Genomic DNA, 24,674 nt, shown 5'->3' with positions numbered 1-24,674 from the left:
CATCTTCAAAATGCAGCAAATGATTCTCCTCTTTGAACAAACTCTTCACAAATCCAATTAGCTTATGATGTAACATTTTGCAATTTGGATGAACTGTGCTTTCACTGTCTGTTCTATTAATGTTATATAATTGCATTATAAAATGATTTTAAAAGAAAAACCAAAATGGATCAGACAGATTGATGGAGAAGAGCTCTATCACTGGCTTAGCTATTAGCTGTGACAGCTAAATGAAACCTTCAGTTACAGAAGCAGTAGCTGTCTTGACCGGAAACTACAGCTACTGCACAGCAAGCTGAGATGAATTCGTACCACTAAGCTCTGGAACACGTGTGTCAAAACCAAGGGCCATGGGGTGAATCCAGCCTTCCATGTCATTTTATGTGGCCCTCCAGATGCTGGTCTGCAACTCCTGTATTCGTTATCATGACTAGAGCTGATGGGAGTTGTGACAGTCACATCTGGAAAGCTGCAATTTGTTCTGTTTAGTCAGGAGAGTGGAGTTTGAATTTAGGCTTGTGGACATAATGTCTGGCTTGAAAATGTTCTTTGAACTTTCCCCAACCTCAAAGCCACAAGTGCTGTTGAGTTCCAATTCCCATTATCCCCTGTCCACATGGGAGATCATCTAAAGTGATGGGAGTTGTCTTTCACTAACACTTGGGGACAGAGGCGGCCCTAGGTAATTTTCAACGGTAAGCAAACAGTATTTTGGTGCCCCCCCCCCCCCCCCGCCAATCATTGATATATATTTTCTGTTTATCATGGGAGTTCTGTGTGCCCTATTTGGTTCAATTCCATCATTGGTAGAGTTCAGAATGATCTTTGATTTTAGGTGAACTATACATCCCAGTAACTACAACTCGCATATGTCAAGGTCTATTTTCCCCCAAGAGAGCCTCAAGAGTGCCCCTGGGCAAAATCAACTATACTGCGAATGCTTACTTTGCGTAATGGTTGAGCCGCCCCTGCCTGGGGACCAAAACTGGGTTAAAACTAAAGAGAAATGATCACATGTAAATAAATTACGGTTGGTGTGGATTCAGAGGACCTTTCAAGGCAGCCAAAAGGCTGATCTGGCCCTTGAGGAAAATTAGTTTGCCACCTCTGGATGCTAGAGGCAACTCATAAGAGAACACCTGTATCATTGTATTTTCTTATTTATCAGCTTGAAACCCATGTAGCTTAGCTGTAGATATATGCATCAACTATCCTCGTCTCCCCTACACTGCACCCCAATCTGATTTATGTACTCTGATCTCATTTTAGCAGCTTTAAACAAATAAAGGGCAACTTTTGTTGTCAGAATGGGGTTGTAACCAGCCAACAAAAATGAGGTTTTAGTCGCTGTATACCAGCTTGTTTTGTTGCAAATAAAAGGCCATAAGTATTGTTTCCTTTCTTTTTCATATAGATTGCAGTGATGTAAAGTGTGGTTCAGATTTTCGACTTTGGGGGCACCACAGATACATAGTCTTTCTTCATGTGGCATATGATTGAATCTGCCGTGACTCTCCATGGACTCAATTTGTTCAAAGTTTTGCCCTGCTAAAAGCGATTTTTAGGTGTCTTGGCATATCAGCTTTTAGGTACAGCACCCGCTGGAAATTATGTTTAAAGTGTACAAATACCTGTATATTTGTATGTTTAAAGCATACAAATACCTGTATATTTGTATTTTATTTTAAGAGGACTAGATGTATGTAGTATGTTGTGTTTGCACTGTCTGTTTTTGATAAGGCCAACTGACTAATCAATAAAAAGTGTTGTTGTTGTTGTTGTTGTTGTATTTTCTTATTATTCCCTTCCCAAAAGGGTCAGATTGACCACTATTGGAGAAAGAATGCTAGGCAGAGTCTTGATCTGGATCCATCTAGACAGTTCTCACTTATATGTATTGCCAGGAAGAGATTGTATGCCATACACTTCTCAGAATGGAGTACAGTTCAAATATAATCTTCGACAACATCTTGCCTTTTAAGTCACTATTGTTTAAACTCATTGATTAAATGCATCCAACTCAGCAACAAGATGAGAAGGGGAGCTATTGTTCCACGTGTATTAGACTCACCTTCCCCCAAAGCCTCCGCTCCCTGGATAGTTGGGCCGTCCGTACATGCCTTGCTGTATGTATGGCTGATTGGAGCCGGCCTTGGCCGAGAACTGCTGCTGTTGCCCAGCAAACTGAGGTGAGTTCATTCCAGGATTACTAGTTGTCATCCCAGAAGCCATGGGATTTCCTGCTGGGTTCATAGGATTGTTAGCATTAGCCATGGGATTTCCCAGGACCTGGAGAGCAGAAAGGGAGAAAAAAAGTAAATTCTTTTGATACAACCATGGCTTCAAGAAATTGTTCACTTTATTATCGAGAGTGAAGAGAGAGCAGGGGAAAGAATTATGGGGGATTCTTGTCAACTTAAGAAAGGTATGCAGGGGTGGGGTGTTGCTATCTAACTGCCTTGCCGTATATCCAGAACAATGTAGACAGTAACCACATATTTCTACCAGACAGTTGCTGCAGGTGAGGTCATAACAGAAGGAAATGGAATTGTGAAGCACAGAAAAGAATTTTGAGTAGTCGAAGGAAGTTGACAGTTTAACAACGATTCCATTATAGGATCCACAAATCTGTGGAAGGTCATATGCTTTGTCTGCAGAAGCCAAAAAGCTCAATCCACCAGAAAGTCCAAGTCAAGCATCTTAAGGAGGTACGTGTGTGCATGATGTGTGTACACATGTACATACTGCTGTAAGAGTGGATAATACTGGACAAGATGGGCGAGTATCTATGTCTGCATAAGGCAGATTATGTTCATAATCTTTGCAGTTCACTCTTTTATCTCAAGCATGTGCCCACTCAACAGTCTGAGAACAGGGGTGGGCAAACAGTCAGTCTGGAAAGCCAATTTTCTGGCTCTGGGAGCCTCCAGGGGCGGCATAAACTGCCAAAATGCAAACAATGGGGAGTGGCTGGAGTTTCTGGCCTTTTAAAATATATTTATGGCTCTGAGGAAGGCAGGGGGGCTACAATAGATTTAAAAGGTGAATAGTCATTCCTGGAGACTGGAAAAGAAATTCACCTTTTTTATCCAGAAAAATGATAGTCCAGGGAATCTGGAGAGGTTAAAGTGTACAAAACAGCATGGAGCTAGCTGCATGCAACCCCAGAACTATACTTTCCTGATCCTATCGTAGAATGTGAGATACTTGTATGTTTTCCATAGTAGTTCATAGAATACGGGTATACTAAATACAGTATTTGCTGCTCCACCAATATATTTTATGTTTACAAAGAAAATGGCATGCTCAAGATTTCTTAAGAGTTAGACATCTACAAGCTATGGAGAATGGACTCTTGATTCAGAGCGTAAGAAATGCCTTGTGGAATTTGATGAAGAAACATCAAAGCTTGAGCAGGTTCTAGATCAGGTCTGCACAACCTACATCCCTCCAGCCATTTTGGCTTCCAAATCCCAGAATCCCTAGCCATTGGACAAGCGGGCTAGGGATTCTGGGATTTGGAGGCCAAAACAGATGGAGGGCCGCAGATTGTGCAGGCCTGTTCTAGATGGTCCACTTGAAACTTGCCAGTTGCAGCTCACTGGCCATCCATCTGCTGTGCAGTCCTTTCCCCCTCCTAAATTTGGGTTGCTGTTGCTTGATGCTTGTTTATTACTGTTATGCTGTTTTGTGTCTTTTTAATTTATAATTTGCTGTTGTTTTGCTTTTAATTGTATGTTGCCTGGGCAATGTGGTAGTTCTGTCTAATCTAATTTGGAAATAAAACATGCTATAGAATCATAGAATCATGGAGTTGGAAAAGACCTCATGGGCCATTCAGTCCAACTCCCTGCCTAGAAGCAAGAAAATTGCATTCAAAGCACCATCCATCCTCTGTTTAAAAGCTTCCAAAGAAGGAGCCTCTACCACACTCCGGGACAGAGAGTTCCACTGCTGAATAGCTCTCACAGTCAGGAAGTTCTTCCTAATGTTCAGATGGAATCTCTTTTCTTGTAGTTTGAAGCCATTGGTCTAACCAAGGCAGAATAGAGGGGTAGCATGACTTCCCTGGATCTAGACACTATACTCCTATTGATGCAGGCCAAAATCCCATTGGCTTTTTTTGCTACCGCATCACGTTGTTGTCATGTTTAACTTGTTGTCAAAGAAAGGATCCAAAAAATGAAGCTTACCTGGCTCTGGGAAGTATTAGTCACACCCCATACTGTAGTGACCACTGATAAGGAGCCTGGGGGCTGATTGGTGTTTTGCTGCCAAGGAACAGAATCATAAGAGAAAGACCCATCACTGCAACAAAAAAGAGGGCAGGGGGAAAGACACACACATGAAGATCGAGTCATACTTTATCATTCAGATGAATGCTGGGGTTAAGTAGGAAGAGCAATCTTCTAATTTTTGAGTGAGTTCATTCCCCCCCCCCCCCCCCCGCAACCACCACACTAGCTTGGTGAACTGCCTGACACTGATAACATTTACAAAACTTAATAGTTTCTGTTTAGTTGCAAGGAGAGCAATTGCTTTTGCATCAGCGAAAGAAAGAAATACATTTGACAGTGAAGCACAAATGCATATGACAATGATTATGGAAGTGAATGGCAATGAAAATAGTTGAAGCATGAAGAGTTTCACTTTTGCAACCTCCAGAAGTGGCAAAAGGCAATAAATTCTTGGAAGTGGATTTCTAGCAACTGATGCAATTCAGGGAGCAAAGTTGATGCTTGGATACGTTCGCTCTGCCAATGTCATTTATTTTTAAGCTCTTGAGCCATCGTGGCTTCAACTCTCCTGTCTCAATTCAAGGAGGTTTAGACTCCAGACCTTTCTACTTGCACTGACTCACAGCTATCCTTTAAGGGAACAGCAATTACTCAGTGAATCAAAATTAGAATTCAGAGGGCATTCTATTACACATTGCATAAGCAGCACACCATTAGCACTGTTAAACAATAAATTTTCTAGAAGAATCAGTTCTCTCTATATAGTGTTCTGTATGACAGCTATTGTAGGGTGATAGTTAAAGCAGCTATGGACCATGAAGTCCTGTGTATTGTCGAAGGCTTTCATGGCTGGAACACTGGGTTGTTGTAGGTTTTTTCAGGCTATATGGCCATGGTCTAGAGGAGAGAATGCCTCTAGACCGTGGCCATATAGCCCAAAGAAACCTACAACAACCCATGAAATCCTGGTTTGAATCAGATTATTAGGTGACCTTCAGCAAGGTTCTCAACCTCAGACACTATCCAAGCCCGTCACCAATCCATGGATAACAACACCGACTTATAGGGATTGTTATGAGTATACTGTAAAACAATATCTGAAAAGCACTTTAAATATTCCAAAACACCATATAAAATCTATTATTATTATTATTATTATTATTATTATTATTATTATTATTAATTGAAACACAACAAGATGAGTCCACAGCAGACACTCTTCTGGCTGTTGTATTGGATCATACATCGGACACTTCCCAAGTGTCTAGGACTGTGTTGTGTGATGTATCGGCGAATAATGCAATAATTATTATTAATAATAATGAATAACAATAATGACCCCAATATATTAAAATTGCACATTTATGAGATATGTTAGTCAGAATCACCTGCTCCCATAAATTATATTGAATATATAAGATCTAGTGCTTCCTTCCACTTTGTAGCTTTCTTACATAGAGTCATTTGCATTGAGACAGGGCTAAAGAAATACATATCCAAAAGACAGCTCTGTGGCGGGCTAAAATGTGATAGAAATTTCCACAACTAATGGTCATAATCAGTTCATATTGTATCTATGGAAATATACAACAGGACTCAAGGAAATCCTTCTCTACTCTCCCCCTGCCTAGATCTATGAAGGACCTGAATACAATCAGTCTAAATGGATATTAAAGAGAAAAAGAGATCTCTGTGTGTCCTTTGTATCCCTCTCTTGCATTAAACAAAAAGAGGACCAGATGCATTCCATTGCCTTAATACCCTATCACACAGTCAGGTACATATAGGGAATAGGGAGGAAAGAGAACTCTGCTTAGTTGTGTTGGAATTCTCCATGTACAGGTGCTGCACTTGCAGTGTGAATAGATCATGCCCACAACCACTTTGTAAATCATTCCCTCTTGAGATCGAATCAGCTACAGACAATTCATTTTCTATCATGTGTATCTACTCTGCATTAATTGACAATCACATATACAAAATATTTTAAAATTATACGAAGAAGTGCAAGCCATTAATACAGGAATGTAAAAATATTTTTTTAAGAATGCTAGTGTTTATGACTCCAATCTGAGGACAGATACAAATGCAATGAATACATAGAAAATTGGAAAATTTGGTGTTGGAGCAAAGTCAATATATTTTTCTTGAAACATCTTTTGTTGCTATTATTTCGAATGCTGGATCATTTCATAGACTAATGCTGAGCACATAATGGAAATGTGGTTTAAACATAGAGCTTATTCCAAAGCTTGGGAATGGCATTTAAAAATTTGCCATGATGCTCCCATTGTTTGTAGCTATCATGGCAACAGTTTGCCATTGAAACTGATGTTATGATATTTACCTGTTGAAAATGAATGATGAACAAGGACATAAGCAACAATGAAAATGGCAAAAATAAATTGACTTCGTAAAAAAACCCTTAGCTCTGAGACATTATTAAAAAATATGATGTTAAGGCCATCCCTTACCATTGAGTATTTTGCATTACTGAAGGGAGGTGGGTTGCGGTAGGGATATAAACAAACTTCTGCTAAACTATTCATCTTAAAATTGGTTTAATCAATATTCAAGAATGCAAAGGGATATAATGAAGGATGCTTCCATGGATAATCTACTAACTTAGATAATAATAAATGCATTGGTTTTCATCTGGGGGATTAATATTCACAATATTGTGCATTGGCTTCCATCAATTGACACAGCAGTATTTTATTTGTTCTTGCTTAGGAGTTTTTCAAAAAGGAGCATTCAGAAGTGAGATGAAGGAGAAAGCGTAATAGAGGGTCCCAAATAGGGCTCATGATAGTCTCAAAAGGCTGAAAACAACCCTTTTGAATACATTTCTGGACATATAATTTGGTCTAGATATGAAGTAACTGCTGTAAATACAAAAATCTGAAAATAATACTTTTATCTATGTATTCTTAGCAATCCCTCACTCCCAGACAGAGCTATGACTCGAGAAGACTATGTTCCTGGGCTTTAAGTCCTCAGCATACAATATGGGAACAGAGTCTATTGTCAATGTTGAAACATGCTACTTGAATAAATGAGCTGAGAACCAGTGTGCCAATTTTAAAGAACATTGTGATGCTATGAAAACACGGAAGAACGTTTCTTCCATCAACAGAACAGAAAGCATGTAGAAATCAAAACAATGAAACTAGAAGATCATGAACAAAACATTTGCTTGGATGCAGCTGAGACATTACTTTCTCTCTTTCATGGGAATCACAGTCAACAGTCAGTTGACCTTTCCAACTCCTATCTTCTGATTCACTACTAGGGTAGAAGCACCAAGAAGCAGGAAGAGTGTTTAACCCTTCCTCTTCTAAATGCTGTCCCTGTTGCAACTTCCTTGAGCTAGATTTCAGGTCCATGTTTATCTCATATGTCTAAAATGTTGTGGGGAGGTGGCGGAGAAGGGGAGGCTACTGGATAGGAGAGTAGAGAGAAGAAGAAAGCATTCCTACCTCCATATACAATTCTCCTACAAATAGTCTTACAGGACTAGGGATCCGAAAAGGGTAACTTGACTGCATATAATGTGTAGTTCCTATCTAAGCCACTTACTAGCTTTGTAACTTGGGTTTCCCTAATATATTGACAGCACATTCTAATGCCTATGGGGACAAACACAATGTGATGCATTTGCAAATTCTGCAGTACCTCTTTGAAATAACCACATTGATTCTGGTTCTCTTCCTTAATTTCCTTATCTTGTTCTAGCCAAATAGATAATAATCTTCTTAAGGCCATCTGATACTAGTAAGATGAAATGCGGGTAGATGAATCATTTATCCAAAACTTGATTAAAAAAAAACAACCCAAATGCACTGGCTAGGGTTTCAAGTCACTTAAGTTCAAATCCCCACCAACTCTACTAGTGACTTGTGGTGTAAGCAGGATGAAATGCTCCCCCACCCTGCTATTATGGACCGTGGTACCCCCATCTTTGACCACCACTGGTTATCTCTGGGTTCATTGGGTAGTCTTGGAAAATTTCTCCCTACCTCAGGGTTAATGTTCTATCTGTAAACAATAAATAATGATGAGACATTCCATCATAGTTATAATGAGAGAATTCATAAGTTAAAATAAGTCCCTTTCCATGAGTGACAGGGCAGGCAAGAAGGTTAATTAAATTATGATCTGACTATGCCACCTATGTAACATGACCCGAAGGCATTCCTGTCTACCCTTGTCTACAAATGCTATGGCTATCCATAGTCGCTTTGACATGTTTCTTCTTTGTACTTTCTTCTGCACCCCTTATTAGTAATGAAGACAAAGAAGTGAAGGCATTTTTTTATTTTCCTCAGCAATCCAGGCAACCTGATCATCGGGCAGAATGAGCCAGGCAATTCTCAGATACCTTGAGGGATTGCAAACCATTATTTTATTTCCCTGCCTGTTCCAAAAGAGAGGGGATTCTCTGGTACAGAAGCCAAAATAACTTGGCAGCCTTAGATACTAAGTTCTTTGACTTGGGGATGGAAAGGTCTTTACTACTGGGCCCCAGGAAGCAAAATGCCTTGGACTATCACTGCAACAATTAAACATTAAGAAGTTATTATCTGAAGGCCAGGAATGAGGTTTATAGTTTGTTAGAGAAAGAGAGTACTGCAGAATTTTTCTGATGTTCAAAAAGTAGTGAAAAAACTGATATAGATATATTTATCTGTCAATAACAACTATCCCTTTCTCTGGCTGATCCACAGAGTACAAGGGAGTCTTTTACAGCCTATTTCAGAGCCTGGCTCTTTAGCGCAAGCTGTAGAGACTCACGCTTTCAGTTCTGGAGGTCCCCGTTTCAATCTCTGGGGTCTGTCAAGATGGCAGCCGTCACATATGCACCTATGAATCAGAAGGGAAAGTGTAGGTCCAGAATAAAAATTGAAAGCCCTAACAATGCACATGTTTTGCATTTAGTTATCTGGTCCTCACATTGATGCCATCTAGATCCTGAGACTACATTTCACTTATACCTCTTCCAGGCGATGGACATACAGACATGCATACACATACAAATCTTGATTTTCCTTACTTACAATAGTCCACTTCACCTGACATTCATGACAAATCATATCTGTTTTTCAATAGCACTACACTTTAATGGAAAACTGTTATTACACCACACAATAAATGAAGTCACATCACCTTATCACAAAGCTAAGTAAATAATAAACATCTTGTTGTAACTGACAAACTAGACACTGGTATGATGGTAGATGCACACAATATGGGAGATATGGGATGCCACTGAAAACACAATTTTATGTTGAATTTTCCACTGAAACACACAGGATCTGTCAGCCCATGTCATGACATAATGACATGTATCCCTTCATCCTTACCAGAATCTGTCACATCTCATTTGAGCAGTGGTTCCTAACCTTTGTTCTTCCAGGTGTTTTCAACTTCTGCTCCCACCACACCTAACAGCTGATAAGATGGCTGGGATTTCTGGGAGAATGAAATCCAAAACTCCTGGAGGACCAAAGGTTGAGAGCTACTGTACTAGAGGAATCTTGAAAAATGACTAAAAATGTTCTGGGGGAAGAACATAGAAGTGTAGAACCCTTGGGGATACACACACTGCCTACAAGAGTTGGGTTCATTACTCCAGAGTTGTAAGTGAGACAACCCCTCATACTAAGAGATTGCCACCAGTGAAGGGCACAAGCTAGTTCAGGGGTTGCCCACTTACAGAGATGGACATTACAAATTCCACTCATGAGAGGCATTCTCCAGAGTGGAATTTTTGTTTGAGTGTCTGTAGTGACTCACAATGGAGCCATGACTGGAGCTCTATGGCCTCAATCTTACATCGGGTGAGGTGCTAAAATCATGATTGTGTAGCCACCTTTTCATGTTGCTCTTTCCAGTTTTCTTCCTTGACATTTAAGTAAGAGTCAAGTTAGTATTTTGGGAGACTGAAGTACAGTACTCTAATTCTGATCATGTGCTTAGAGATAGGGGCAGAAAAAAAGGATAGAGTGAAGCGAGGAAGCCAAAACAATGTGAAGAATTCACATATTTTATTAATTCTCTCCTTTTAGGCATGCCAAACTTTCCAGTATGACATTTATGACCCCACGAGCTCTGGAAAGCCTGCCCCCCAATTCTGGCCAGAAAAAAAGGGAGCTGAAAACATAAATATCAATACTTCAATCCTTTTTGTAATGCTGTAGAATAGTGTCAGGGAGTAGCTTGCCACCCAGATATCCACCCAATAGATTGTAAAACAACTAGACATGATACATCAGCACTCCAATGCGTCCCAAGTTGTGATGATGCACTGCAGATTTTTGAAGGAGTCAAAAATATGACGGCATGGTCCTTGGAGCATGTCCACTCATGGGGCTATAGGAATAATATTTCCTAGTCAAATAAATCTAAACTGACTTTATTAAATTCAATCTATAGTCCTATTAAATTCTTGATTAATGACTGAGTCAAGTTATACAAAATCTTCACCTATTTCAATGTCTTCAACTGTCTACTTTAAAGTTATATACATTATCTGTGGACATTTTTTTAAAATGTTAACTGTAAACCAGCCTTTTCACTTTCTTCCTTGACTTTCTTCAGTAACCATTCCATCTCTGCTATTTTCTGCGAGTAATATGGTGTCATCTGCATATCTTAAATTGTTGATATTCTTCTACTTCTTTGCAGTGACAATTATAGTAGTTGCCCTTGTCCCTGTACACAAGTTGCTGAGAAATGGCATTCAGGCTATGAATTATTTCTGTTACTTTTATTTTTGCTTCTCATCTGTCCTTAACCACTTGATGAGTTTTATCTATTAACAATTTTATCTGTCATCTTTTTTTTATTTTGGACTGCAGATAGTATTGTTTTGAATGTCCCTGACTTCAGCCTCAAATTCTTTTGATTCCCTGTTAATTAGGCCAAATAGTGCAAATCTATTTTTCATATTAAATTCAACAGGGATGTTCTTGAGATTTTATCTTGACATACTGATTGGGTCAGGCATGTAGCCGGGGGAGGGGGAGCTTGGGGGGCTTCAGCCCCCCCCCCCCCAATTCTCATGGTGGTCTGCGAAAAGGCCTTACTGGTACGTTATTTAAACTGTTATGTTTATTCATATCATGATCTGATCACCATGCTCAATATATCTCATATGCATAGGGGTATTGGGGTAACGATACAAAAGGTTTGCTAGGGTAGATCCTCTTTCACTCAGACTCAGCCCACCCGAATCAAACTCAGCCCCCTCCCAAATCAAAATCCTGGCTACGGGCCTGGATTGGGTTAATGTTGCTATGTTCTCCCCCACCTCACCCTTTATGAAGAAAAAAAAAAACCCTGTTAGTGTAATACTGCAAAAGAAATAAAATCATCATTCATCAAGTTAAAACCTTAATGCAACTTAGTTACTGAGGAAAATAAAAAGTTCAAAAATAACTACTTATCTGTGCTTAATCTTTCAAATGTTGACCAAAACTATCACACTCTTACTATTAGACAAAATCTATATAAACTAACAAACACATTTGACTAGATTAACTGTACTAATTGAATGCCATTTTAAAGGCTACCACATTTAATCTGGCATACCATTTTATCAGACATTTGAAGAAATGGACTCCAGTCTCCAAAAGCTTATGCAGCAATTACAATGTAAGTGAAAGAGCTAAAAACTATGAAGAACTATGGATGTTCTGGTACGGCTGTACCAGGAGATCCAACTTTATTTGCTTTGTATTAAATGTTTGTTTGCAGTCCAAGTTTCAGGGACTCTGCAGATAGGTGGCTTCCTTCGGTTGCAGTCATAGGGCAAGTCACCTGTCCATCATCGTTAAGTTTTGGTTCCGCCCCTTGCTCAGGGCAATTGGGAAGGGAAGGGAGCCATTTTTAGTCAGTCTCAGCAAGGAAAGCCAATGTACAGGACGTGTGCAAGCTTCACCTGTACAAAAGTTTCAATCCTTAAGACTTTCAGGGGGAAAACAGTCTTAAGAGTCTCCAAAGATTTCCAGGAAAACAGCCCTAAAGACCAAAGAACTCCAGCTGGAGAATATCTAAACCTTTACTGGTAGGTCCACTCGGTGCTTCGAGACGCAGTTTGACCCGGAAGCGGAGCCCACATCAGTAAGGGTTAGATTACAGTCAGCCTGGGAGAAGTTAAAAAGGGGATTTTCCTTTAAAGTAAAGAAGAAGTTATTGAAGACAGTTGCCTGTCCTCCGTGGGCAAGATTAGAAAGCCACCAGTTGCATAAAGCCTGGAGGCATTTGTTTAGCTTTATTGAAGACAAGAGAAGTTTCTGTTTGATTGTTCATTAATAAAGGACTTTGTTATACTTCACAAACCATCTAAAGATCATTTGTGGCAGAAAACCTCTGAGAACTTCTCCTTGGGCTTCCCGCTGGGCTAAGGTTGCCCGTCCTGTTCTAAAGACAATTATTTACAGGCCCAGCGTGCGACAGAATAATGGACAAGCCCATTATTTCAGTCTGGTGATGGCTAAAATAATGTTTAGTTTCTCCAAAATTAAAAGAAATGCTGCCCATAATATTGTGCCTGTTGAATTGTGCGAGAGTAATTAAAACTCTTCATTACATCCTTGGGGAGCAGCAAGGCTTTCTGGACTCAGCTGAAGATCGGGTGAAACAACACCACTGACATTTATAATAGCATAACTGAAGCTACACTGGGGCTAAACAGCAGGACGAAGCCAAACCATGGAACGAAAGGAGCAGAATAATAGTTACAAGCTAAATGACCCTGTGATTCCATACTTATTCTCAATGACAACAAGAAGAAAACCCCTCTCACTAGCTAGTCTACATGGCTGTCATCAAAGGACAAGCGAGGAGTAGGCTATTAAGAAAGCTGGCACTTGTAGCTTGTACAAATCATGCTAGTATTACTTTACAACACAATACCCCCCTATTAGCAGACTTTGCATTTGCCATGATTTATTATTACTTAACATGTGGTACTGAGTGACTTACAAGAAAGGTGGCATTTACACAGCACACAGAAAATCATTCTACATGATCATAACACGACTTGTGGCTGGAATTTTGTGTCTTTTGCAAACTGAGTGATATAAACGCAAACTACAATTTTGGAACATAAAATCAAATAAAAACAAAAGTAGTTAATCTACCTCTAAGTGCTACGAAGGTTGAATGAAAAGTAATGCCTCCACCTTTGTAACTCCACAACAGATGGCAGTATTGGTATGTGGCAGGTACTGGCTTGTTCAGTAGGCTCTCCTCTACAGTTCCATTTTGGTGGGAAGCGTTAACATTGAATGGTCATGTGGTTAAAGTGCGAAGTATGGAACTCTGCGCAGACGGTTGATAAATGTGACTTAAGCAACGTGCAGTCATTGAATTCTTGACAGCAGAAGGTGTCACCTCAAAGGAGATTCATCAGAGAATGAAGCTGTTTATTGTGATTGTGTTGATGTGAGTACTGTGCGTCATTGCATGAGTAAGTTTTTATTGTCCTTGCTGCTTGTAAACCGCTGTGAGTCGCCCTCGGGCTTGAGATACAGCGGTATATAAGAATAGTAAATAAATAAATAAATAAGTTTAAAGATGTTGAGGTGGGAACATCTGACTTATGTGACAAACAAAGTGTTGGACATCCTGTGACAGCAACCACCCAGTTTCACAAGCAAAAGGTTGATAGATTGATTCAGGACAATCATTGTATCACTCAGAGAGAAATTTCAAGCATAATCGGCATTTCATAAGAACGTGTGGGTCACATTATTGCTTTGCTTGGCTATCGGAAGATCTGTGCATGCTGGTTGCGGAAACAGTGTTGATTTCTTCCGTGACGGCTTCAGAAAACTTGTTCATTGTTGGCAAAAATGTATCCAATAGTCTGGTGATTATGTGGTAAAGTGAAAAGTGGTAGTTAAAGAGCACATTCTAAGGATTATTTCTGCATTTGATATATTAAAATATCCCCATCCAAACCCAAGTAACGAAGGTGGAGGCATTACTTTTCATTGAACCCTCGTAATTCATCTCTCGCTGCCCTTTGAGTTCTCACCTCCAGTTCAAATATGTGTCCCTTCTCTTCCTTTGGTTTGACACATTTTACCCTGTCAACTTTTCCTTTTCACTGCTTTCCCCTCCTTTTAAATCCACCCCCTGCCAAAATCAGAGTAGGAAGCTTTATTTTGCTTCTCTGAAAAGAAAGTTGCAGGTGATGATAATACATTTTGGATCCAAGGCAACACAGGAAGCATCCCGTGTTGCGGCAGCAGCAGCATGTGCCAGTTCACCTTCTTCCCCTTTAAGACAGAGCCCTGTTGGAAGTCGTAGTGTGTTGTTTAATGGGAGCCAGTGGATTCTGTCATAGAGGAGAAGGCAAACTGGTGCATACTGCTGATTTCACCCTCGTCTGATGTGGTCATAATAGTCCAAGGTTTCTTGAGTGTATAGTTAAGGCGAAACCAAGTGAAGTTCAAACCATCGGGTAGAGAGTATCTTACACAATGAGGCCTGACTTCTGTGCAGCCATGGTTTTACAGATACAGTACAATAAAGCAAAATGAAGCTTACTCTAATTGAGACTAGGAATTGGCTTTGTAATCTGTTTCAGAAGTTAGGATTACTTGGAGTGCCTTTGGCTGCACTGCTTGTCTGCTTCTAGAAACTCTCGGAGAAAAAAATAATTATTCATGAAGTACTGCTATTTTAAAGGCAGTATCATATTTAGTACTTTAATGATTCATGTGTTGAATATTGTTTCTTCTGTTTGCTTGTGTAGTTTGTATTTTTAATTAATTGTAATCCGCTTTATGTCACTCTTACCTTCAAAAGTGTTTGGCAACACTAATTACAAGCACAATAATAAATCAGAGGTGACTTGAAAGCACATAACAACACACCTTTCTGCAACATCAGCTCACTTTGCCTCCTGGTAGAAGGACTGGATAACTATAGGTTCAGCCCAAGGTGAAAATGACCAGAGGCATAATCCATTATCAACTTCTTCTGAACAAGCATTATTATAACAAATAGGAAATGTCAGGATAATTCTGTTTTCTAGTTTGCCTGCCTGCAATTCTGCTGCCATTAACAGTGCCCAAGGTTGACACGTGAAAGCATATGTGTCATCTTGGGCACCAAATAACAGTTTCATCAAAATATTTTATGCAGGTCCAAGGAAAAGTCACAAGTAATGAACTAGTAAGATGTTGCTGGTATGGGATACACTAAGCAGTGGCACTCACACACGAAGTGCCTCCCATGTTAAGAAGGGAGGCAGTTTGCAATGAAATGGAGTCAGTTTGTGTCAAGTGCAAAATGTCCAGATTAATTGTTTTGCAGCGGGACCTTCATCACACCTTTAAAAAAGGCATTTCCTTCCCCCATTCATTTGTGCTTCTCAGTTTTTTTATGCTACTCTTTTAAATGGATAATCCCAGCTGTCTCCAATTTTTTGCTGCTTTGAATTAATTGCATTTTAAGATTTGGAGGAATCAGGTTTAAGAGCAAGGTGGTAGAAAACTAAGTTTTCGGAGCATGCCAGTGATTCATGGAGGTGTATGAATAACCCTGTGCAAGTTGAAGACTTGGGGGGACTCATTCATACTTTTCTCACAAGCAGCTTGTTTAATCTTCAAACACAAGGTTTATGGTGCCAATCTGAACAAATTATTTTCATCACATTTTATACTTTCTAAAGCTCTGTATTATTCTTATCCTCTTTATCTTGATGACACCACTCTGAGGGAAGGTTAAGATGTGAGTGAATGCAATGGCAAAAGCATACACACATACAGAGTATTCTAGTGGATCTAGGCTAAGGAGATCAGGGTGCAAATTTCCACTCAGCCATGAAACTCCCTAATGATCTTAGACTAGTTACTCTTAAATCAGCCACAGGTCTCAAGGGTAGCATGGAGGATTCATGCATACCACTCTGAGGTCCTTGCAGAAAGAGCAAGATAAAATGTAACACATAAAATAATTCTTCAGGGCCAAGTGTTTGATTCTTGATTTATCACATTTATTTTTTATCCATCACAAAAATGATGATTAAAACTTCACATTGTTTGCCTTCAAATGTGTTCCTTTCAAACAATACCTATCAATACCTTTCAAACAATACAGACCTCTGAGGATGCTTGCCATAGATGCAGGCGAAACGTCAGGAGAAAAATTGCCTCCAGAACATGGCCATATAGCCCGGAAAAACCTACAACAACCCAATACCTATTAAATTCAAACCTATTATTAGATATAAGGCCATTTTGCTTTTTTATATATTAGCATGGGATTCCAATCTTTCTGGGACAGTGGACACTGTTGAAATTGTGAGAACAATGTTGGTTTTTTCAAACAGTGGCTGTCACCAGGGGTTGGGGTGTGTGTATGGTGTCTTTCCATTCCAAAATGAGCGTCCTGAGAAGTAGGGCCCATGACAAGACACCCATTTCCCAAAGGCAAATTGGTAAGACTCACACAAAAGTAACTTGCCCATAATACTAAACAGGAAGTGGGGAGGAGTAACATAAAATCAAAACATAAAACCACTCTTTCGAAAGGCTTTCTAAATTGTATAAAGGTAGTGGTACTCAGTGTTGGAAATGTGAGAAAAATGTGGGGACATTCTACCATTTGTGGTGGCCTTGTGAAAAGACCCAGAAATACTGGATTCATATGATGTTAGAAGAAACTGCTAAGCTCAAAATTAAGTTCTACTTGTTGGGGATGCTGAAGGATCAATTAGAGATAATATGGAAGACGAATACTATGTATGATTACAGCAGCAAGTACTCAGCTATCCCGACAAAAGAAGACTGGTTTATGTAGACAGATTCCTGATATCACTTGGGGATCTTCCTGTCATGAGAGCTGATAATATGTTGAAGCCCTCAGATGGCCAGGGCAATGGACACGATTGCCCCTGAACATCTCCTCTTGTCACACAGAGCCAATCCAGCTTCTTGGTTCACTGAGGTGCTATCTTTGATGAAGCAGTCGAGATGGAGACTAGAGTGCTTCTGGTGGAAACTTGGAGTGTACCCGACTGAATACAGGCTAGAGCCTCACATAAGGCCTACTCCGTGGCATTGAGGGCAGCCAGAAAGGCTTTCTTGATTGCCCGCATTGCGTCTGCAACAAATAAACCAGCTGAGTTGTTTTGGGTGGTCGGGGAGCTTTTTTATCCTCATGAGGGGGAGGAGACCCCCGACTACGTGACTACTCAACGTAGTGAGTTTGCTCATCACTTTGCAGACAAAGTTGCTCAGATACACTCTGACTCATATGCCAGGTTCAGAGCAGGATCAAGGGAGGTAACCGAGGCACCTATCTGGCCAGTTTAGTTGGATTCATTTCAGCTTTTCAGCCTGATGACGTGGACAAGAACTTGTGATTGGTGAGAGCAACCACATGTGCACTTGATCCTTGTCCTTCTTGGGTTATCAAATTTGCCAGTTGGGGGATTAGCTGAGTTGTTTTGTGAGGATCCAGGCCCGTAGCCAGGATTTTGTTTCGGGGGGGGGGGGGGGCTGAGTCTGAGTGAAAGAGGGTCTGCCCTAGCAAACCTTTTGTATCGCTACCCCAATAACCCCATGCATATGGGATATATTGAGCATGGTGATCAGATCATGATATGAATAAACATAACCGTTTAAATAATGTACCAGTAAGGCCTTCTCGCAGACCACCATGAGAATTTGGGGGGGGGGGGTGAAGCTCCCCGAGCCCCCCTCCCCCTGGCTACATGCCTGTGAGGATCATAAATACCTCACTGTATCAAGGACGAATTCCACCTTGTCCGTAGACACAGCCAAGCCATGTGGTTGGCATGATAGCATGGAGCACTGTTACTTTCCCACCGAGAAAGATCTACTAACATTCACATGTTTTTGAACTGCTAGTTGGCAGAAGCTGGGGCTAACAGTGGGAGCTCACCCCATCCCATGGAGTCGAACCACCAAACTTCTAGTCAGCAAGTTCAGCAGCTCAGCGGTTTAACCCATTGCACCACCGTGGCTCCTATTTATAGGGGCACCACCATGACCCCTATTCCAGTTTATTTCATAGACTTAACCAAATCTTTCTTTAGAATTATAGTGTAATCCCAAAGGACAATTCCTTCTGACTACCCAAGGACTTGTGTGCTTTAAACAGCAATTGTTCATGCCACTACTTTAAAACCATAGGAACCTGGAAAAACAGGCTGCAATATGGCACAGGGGCTTCCTGCTCAAATGGGAAACTCCTATTCAAAATTATATATTCTAGGCGTGCATGAAATGGGAGAAATTGGTTCTGTTTTCATTTTGAATTTCGTTGTCCCCCGGCCCCCATTTTGTTTTCAGGAAGATTCCTGGAGATTAGGAAAGGGGCCATTCGGATTCGTAATTTGGGATCCGGAGTTCTGTTTCAATTTCAGAATCTTCCTGAAAACAGAACTGGGGGGGGGGGGGGGGGGGACAGGTCCAAAATTCAAAACAAAACAGAACCGATTTCTGCTGTTTCACACCCCCCAATATATTACCAGCCCTTGAGTGTTCACAAAGTAACTCGGGCCATTGCAAAGCTCAACCTCTTATACTCTTTGTGACTAGACATGCACAAGCAGACACAGTATGCTAGGCAAAAAGGTAACAAAGCTATATTGTAAAGATCATCAGTTACTGAGAATGTGTTCTAACTCCTAAAGGGATCGGATATATCATTGCTCTTCAACCTGTGCTATGGAATCATCCATTTTATCAACCTCTTCCCCATCCCTTTAATGCCACACAGGCAGACTACTCTTCACATAAATACATTGTTACAGCCCAACATGACAGTCACAAAATCCACCTGTTATGAACATCCTACCTGTTACCTAAGTCTCAAGGATGCTACAAATGTCTTGCAAATTTGCCGCTTGATATATGCAGTTTCATCTTTATTACATTTTGTAACACACCAGCCAGACCTAGTTTCATCCATGATTTATTTTAACATTTGAGATACATTGCTCACATTTTCCCCCAAGTTCAGTAGCATGGTATAAATTTTAGTTTTGCTCATCAATATAATAAATATTCTATATCTAACTGTTCCTTCCATTATTATAAAGATAAGATTTTTTTTTAAAAAAAAACAACAACACCAAGACACCCACCCAGTTTTCGATCATTGCCTGTTGCCTTGGTAATTCGAAAGCCCGCCCGGGAAATCGCTGATTATCAGTGAATGGGAATTGCATTGTTCACACCACAGTGCCTCTGCTATGTTAATGTGAGATAATGGCAGCCAGAAGAATCCTTTTGTTCCCAGCTTTGCTGTTTATTCAAAGTGCCTGGAGGTCAGCAATTGCTACAACAGTCAGGGAAGGAGCTTCGGAAACAGATTCGACTTCTGGCTTCTCCCCCACCTCCCTTTTTGCTTCCAAGACAAGAGGGGAGGAGAAGAAAAGGGGGCTGAATGAGGATCTAAAGGGAGACTGAATCAGAGAAGGTATAGCAAACAGTAAGAATGAGCAGTTAGATCTGGGGTATTAAACTCATTTTCACAGGGGTGTCAAACTCATCAGCCTTATGACCTCTTCAAAGGGTCATTTGTAATTGTAAGACTGCATAAATGTAACTATGTTGATCTGCCATTGAAAGACTCGTGGGCCACGTAACATGACATGGTGGGTTGGATTCGGACCGCAGGCCTTTTGTTTCACACACGTGTGGTTATATGAATTCTCAGCTCTTGAGATTCCAGAGCCAGGAAAAGTGCATGCTCAAAGAGGGTCAAAAAAGGCTTCCTTTAAAAAAGACAGGCAGCTACAGTAAACTGACTTACACACACATTATCTAACACAACCTCGTTGTGTGGTCGAATTAAGTTTTGATTTTGATAGTTTACAAATTATAGTTCAGATACATAAACACCTTCTAATAACACCTGACTGAATAGAAATAGGCCATTATATGCTAATCAAGATGGTCAGTTGAAACATTCACACCTAGCTCCAGCAGACAAGAGTCCTTTGACCCACCCTGATCATTCCACAGATAAATAAACCCTTTTTCCTAGTTCCAACAGACCTCACTACCTCTGAGGATGCTTGCCATAGATGCAGGCAAAACGTCAGGAGAGAATGCCTCTAGACCATGGCCATATAGCCCTAAAAACCCTACAACAACCCAGTGAATAGAAATGATTTTAAAAATTGGAACCAATTCCTTCCCCAAATTTATTTATGACCATATGTCTATCACATTCATATTATGCTTTTTCATGAGGTCAGGATGTCACACATATGGAGTATCCTGACCTTATCCAGTAGCCCGCATGGATAAGCATGGATTTGATGCCCAGTTTAGAAATCCAGTGAATTACAATATGCTTGCTCTCATTAAGTTTTGGGTCTTGAAATGGAAGAAATGCAGCTCCACTTCATATCTCATCTTAACCCTAAAATTCTGGGTTTGGATAGTGCTTTGTCTGCTTGTAAAATGGTTTCCTAATTTGTTATTTCGGTAGGAAGCTGTAAGGTTTTGTTTCCACCATGATTCCATTAGGGCAGTGGTTCTCAAACTGTAGGTCAAGAGGTGTTTTGGCCTACAACTCCCATACATCTCAGCCAGTTTACCAGCTGTTAGGATTTCTGAGAGTTGAAGGCCAAAACATCCGGGGACTCACAGGGTGAGAACCACTGCATTAGGGAGACCTTAAACCTACCCCATCTATATCAGTTCCAAGCTGTGCCTTTCACCAATTAGTGGCCTTTTCACTAGGCTCCACATCCTGCTGTCATGAAGTACATTCTTTAAGTTTGTGGAATCAGAGCTTGTGGAGATCCTGATCGCCTTCTCAAAATCTAATTCCTAGTATATTCAGCATCTTGAGCCCTCCCTAGGTATCATAATTTGTAATTGTGTAGCATAGGACCAAGTAACTAAAAGAGATCAGGGTGGCACTACTGCCCTGACAAGTCTTGGAGGCTTCTTCATGTTGTCCCACCCTGACATCCTACTTTGCCCAAATTGTAGGGAACCAGTACTAGTCCTCTGAAAAATGCTACAGGCTATTTTATTTATTTGTTTATATTTATTTCAAATATTTGTACTCCACCCTTCTCTGCCTCCGAAGGGGGTCTCAGGGCGGGTTACAGCCGGTAACAATTCAATGCCCCACATATACAACAGATAAACAACAGTTACATAATAAGTAAAATTATTAAAATTATTATAAAACCATTTAAAATAATGCAAATTGAATTAGTTGGCATGTCAAGGCCGAGTTCTACAATCAACAACATAATCCAAAACCTGTCCATTGTCCATTTTCCAGAGCATTGTCGTCATTTTTATTGTCAGCCTGCTATCCAAATGCCTGGTCCCATAGCCATGTCTTCAACCTTTTCCTGAAGGAAAGGAGGGAAGCCGTTGACCTAATTTCACTGGGGAGCGAGTTCCACAGGCGGGGGGCTACCGCCAAGAAGGCCCTGTCCCTCATCCCCACCAAGCACATTTGCGATGAAGGTGGGATTGAGAGCAGGGCCTCCCCGGAAGATTGTAAGTTTTGAGGTGGGATGTAGGGGGAGATACGTTCGGACAAGTAAGCTGGGACAGAACCATATCTTGCTTGGAAGCATGAGGCCCTCTTCACTTTTTAGGAGTGCAGAGACCAACCTGTCTTTCTCCAAAATAGGATATTACTAGAGCTGAATGTCCAGTTACTATCTGGCTTGAAGAAAAATACAAGGGAGGCTTTCAGAGGATTGAAAAACGTTACCCTTCTCTTCAAACTTTCCACTATGGCTAGCTGCACCACTGAAAGGTTTTGGAAAATGTATTTCAGCCTGTCCAACAGCACCAGGACTATGAAGCATGCCTCCTTCATTTGCTGTTAACAGACAAAGCCATTAAAAGCAATATACTGTGAGTCTTCCATTTGAAAAAGAAAAAGAAAACCCTTGAAAACCTCAAAATTTATTTTATTTAATTTAAATAAATTGTTTAGCCTCATCTGAACACTGGTCCCCACCCTCTACTTTCTGATTTTTTTAAATGTATCTGGAAAACATCAACATACTTTCTCGCCTTCTCTCTAATAAGCTAATGAAATGCTATGCATGAAGTTATTTCAGCTTTTCTTCCTACAAAGGAAGCCTCTTTTCCACTGCTGTCAGCATTGCTCTATCCTATGAATCCATTACACTCAATTGATATCTTTTTGGAACGGCTACGTCCATTCAAAACACAGCTAAAATGGCTTTAGTGCAGTTCAGATTACATTGAAGATCTACATCAGTTTGTTATCTCCTAGCCACTTATTCTTATCTGACTCCTTTCTTCTTTAGGAGATCCTGACAGTACTAAGTAGGATAATCGTCAATTTAATGTGAAAAACTTCAGCCTTTCCTTCAAGCACATATGCCTTTCGTATGAGAACATGCCTTTCCAAAAATTCAAGGGTGTGTGTGTGTGTGAAAAACTACTCACAGTTGAATGAATTTCACATTGTATAACATCTTACTTATAGTACTGATCTAAACCAAAAGTGGTGATTTCAGGTAGGAATTTCCTCACATCCTTAGTTGTTTTGCTTTATTGATATTTCATGTTGCCATTTCTTATTCCAATGCAGCTTTGGTGAATTTTTCTTTATTCCTATCCAAGCAACATTAACTAAATGAGAATCATACACTAGGCATGATTATAACATCAAAACATATAGCCAATCAGATTTCGCTAGGTGCTGATGTTTCTAAAGTCTAAGAGAGTAAGGGCAAAGCTTCTTGTATAGGTCAGACAGATATTTCTAGAGTAGTGGTTCTCAACCTGCGGGTCCCCAGGTGTTTTGGCCTACAACTCCCAGAAATCCCAGTGAATTTACCAGTTGTTTGGATTTCTGGGAATTGAAGGCCAAAACATCTGGGGACCCACAGGTTGAGAACCATTGTTCTAGGGGATGGAAGATGAGTTCCTTATTTCTCATTATCATTGCCGCCAGGCATGTAGTCGGGGTGGTCCACGAGAAGGCCTTACTGGTACATTATTTAATCTTATGTTTATTCTTATCATGATCTGATCACCATACTCAATATATCCCATATGCATGAGGGTATTGGGGTAACGATACAAAAGGTTTGCTAAGCTAGACCCTCTTTCACTCAGACTCAGCCCTCCCCCTCCCCCGCCCGAATCAAACTCAGCTCCCCCCGAAACAAAATCCTGCCTACAGGCCTGATTACCGCTTAACATGTTGCTCCCAAATAAAGTGATCATGAAATACGTGTGGTGGTTTGGATTACATTTATACTGAATCATAACCAAAATATAAAACAATGTAATATGTACCTTATGAAGACACTGCAATTACAGTGTCTCTGATATTTGGATAAAGTGTAATGGAATCCTTCATCAGTATTGTAAGATTTCTGCTTGCAAAACTACAGCGGAGGTTGTGAGTGGGATTTTGTAAGCCATGAATATAATTTTAATGGTATTTCTTGTATTTTAAATTTTGTATCCCCTCACAAATGTGTAATTGGTCTTTTTTATTTTTGTATCTGTCTCATTTTAAATTTTTATTAGGTGTATTAGATTTGTTGGCTGCCTTGAGTTCCTATGGGGAGAAAGGTGGGATACAAATAAAGATGATAACAACAGCAGCAGCAGCAACAACAACTGCTCTGGTGGTTGCTACCAGACTACACTAGGGGCAACCAATGTGATAGGGCCGGGCTTTAGCACAGCAGGTTTAAAACCTGCTGCAGTATTTATTTTTATTTATTTAATTACAGCTTTTATGTTCTGCCCTTCTCACCCCGCAGGGGACTCAGGGCAGATTACAGTGTACACATATATGGCAAACATTTGATGCCAATTTTGACATACAAACATATACAGACATAGACAGAGGCTATTCAACTTTTTCTGGCCACCAGGGGAGCTGTCGCTTTCATTGTCCATCTGCGACGCTGATGAAGCACAGTAAATCTTGGCAACCGAAAGGCTCCTGGCCTTTAGCTCAGGTTCTGCCTACCTAACAGTTTCGGAAAAAGTAATGTAAGTAGTTTTTTTTTTCGTGTCAGGAGCAACTTGAGAAACTGCAAGTTGCTTCTGGTGTGAGAGAATTGGCCAACTGCAAGGATGTTGCCCAGGGGATGTCCAGATGTTTTACCATCCTTGTGAGAGGCTCCTCTCATAACCCCACATGGGGAGTGGCCAGCTTCTGGTCAAAGGATATTTAGCATAATGCCAAGTTTTTAACTTTGTTTGTGCTTTTTAAAATGGATTATAATTGCATTCTCTATTTGCTTCTGACACGATAAATAAAAAAATAATTGTTTATTACATGCCAGCAACGTTGCAATGTATACAATCTTAGGAATTCCTCTTTTGACAAAGGAGAAAGAGGAGGGAGAAACAACAAAACCCTATCCTTGTTTTTTTTTAAACCCATATTAATAGGAAATGCAGT

General features: G+C 40.3%; 1 protein-coding gene across 9 annotated transcripts in view; it reads right to left on the bottom strand.

Annotated features, from left to right (window-relative positions):
• The window catches only part of ZMIZ1 (zinc finger MIZ-type containing 1), a 520,385-nt gene that overhangs the window by 47,877 nt on the left and 447,834 nt on the right, over positions 1-24,674 (bottom strand). For 7 of the 9 annotated variants that reach the window (XM_060769065.2, XM_060769068.2, XM_060769066.2 and 4 more), the window contains 3 exons: positions 9,033-9,101; positions 4,194-4,308; positions 2,072-2,289 (listed from right to left, as the gene is read on the bottom strand). In XM_060769065.2, coding sequence (XP_060625048.2) covers positions 2,072-2,289; positions 4,194-4,308; positions 9,033-9,101 — 402 coding nt within the window. The remainder of the gene's footprint in view (positions 1-2,071; positions 2,290-4,193; positions 4,309-9,032; positions 9,102-24,674) is intronic. The other 2 variants (XM_060769069.2, XM_060769070.2) reach the window with 1 other exon arrangement.

The sequence above is a fragment of the Anolis sagrei genome, chromosome 3 (genome assembly GCF_037176765.1).
Source record: "Anolis sagrei isolate rAnoSag1 chromosome 3, rAnoSag1.mat, whole genome shotgun sequence".
NCBI classification, from domain to species: domain Eukaryota; kingdom Metazoa; phylum Chordata; class Lepidosauria; order Squamata; family Dactyloidae; genus Anolis; species Anolis sagrei.
This window is presented reverse-complemented; position numbering and strand designations above follow the sequence as displayed.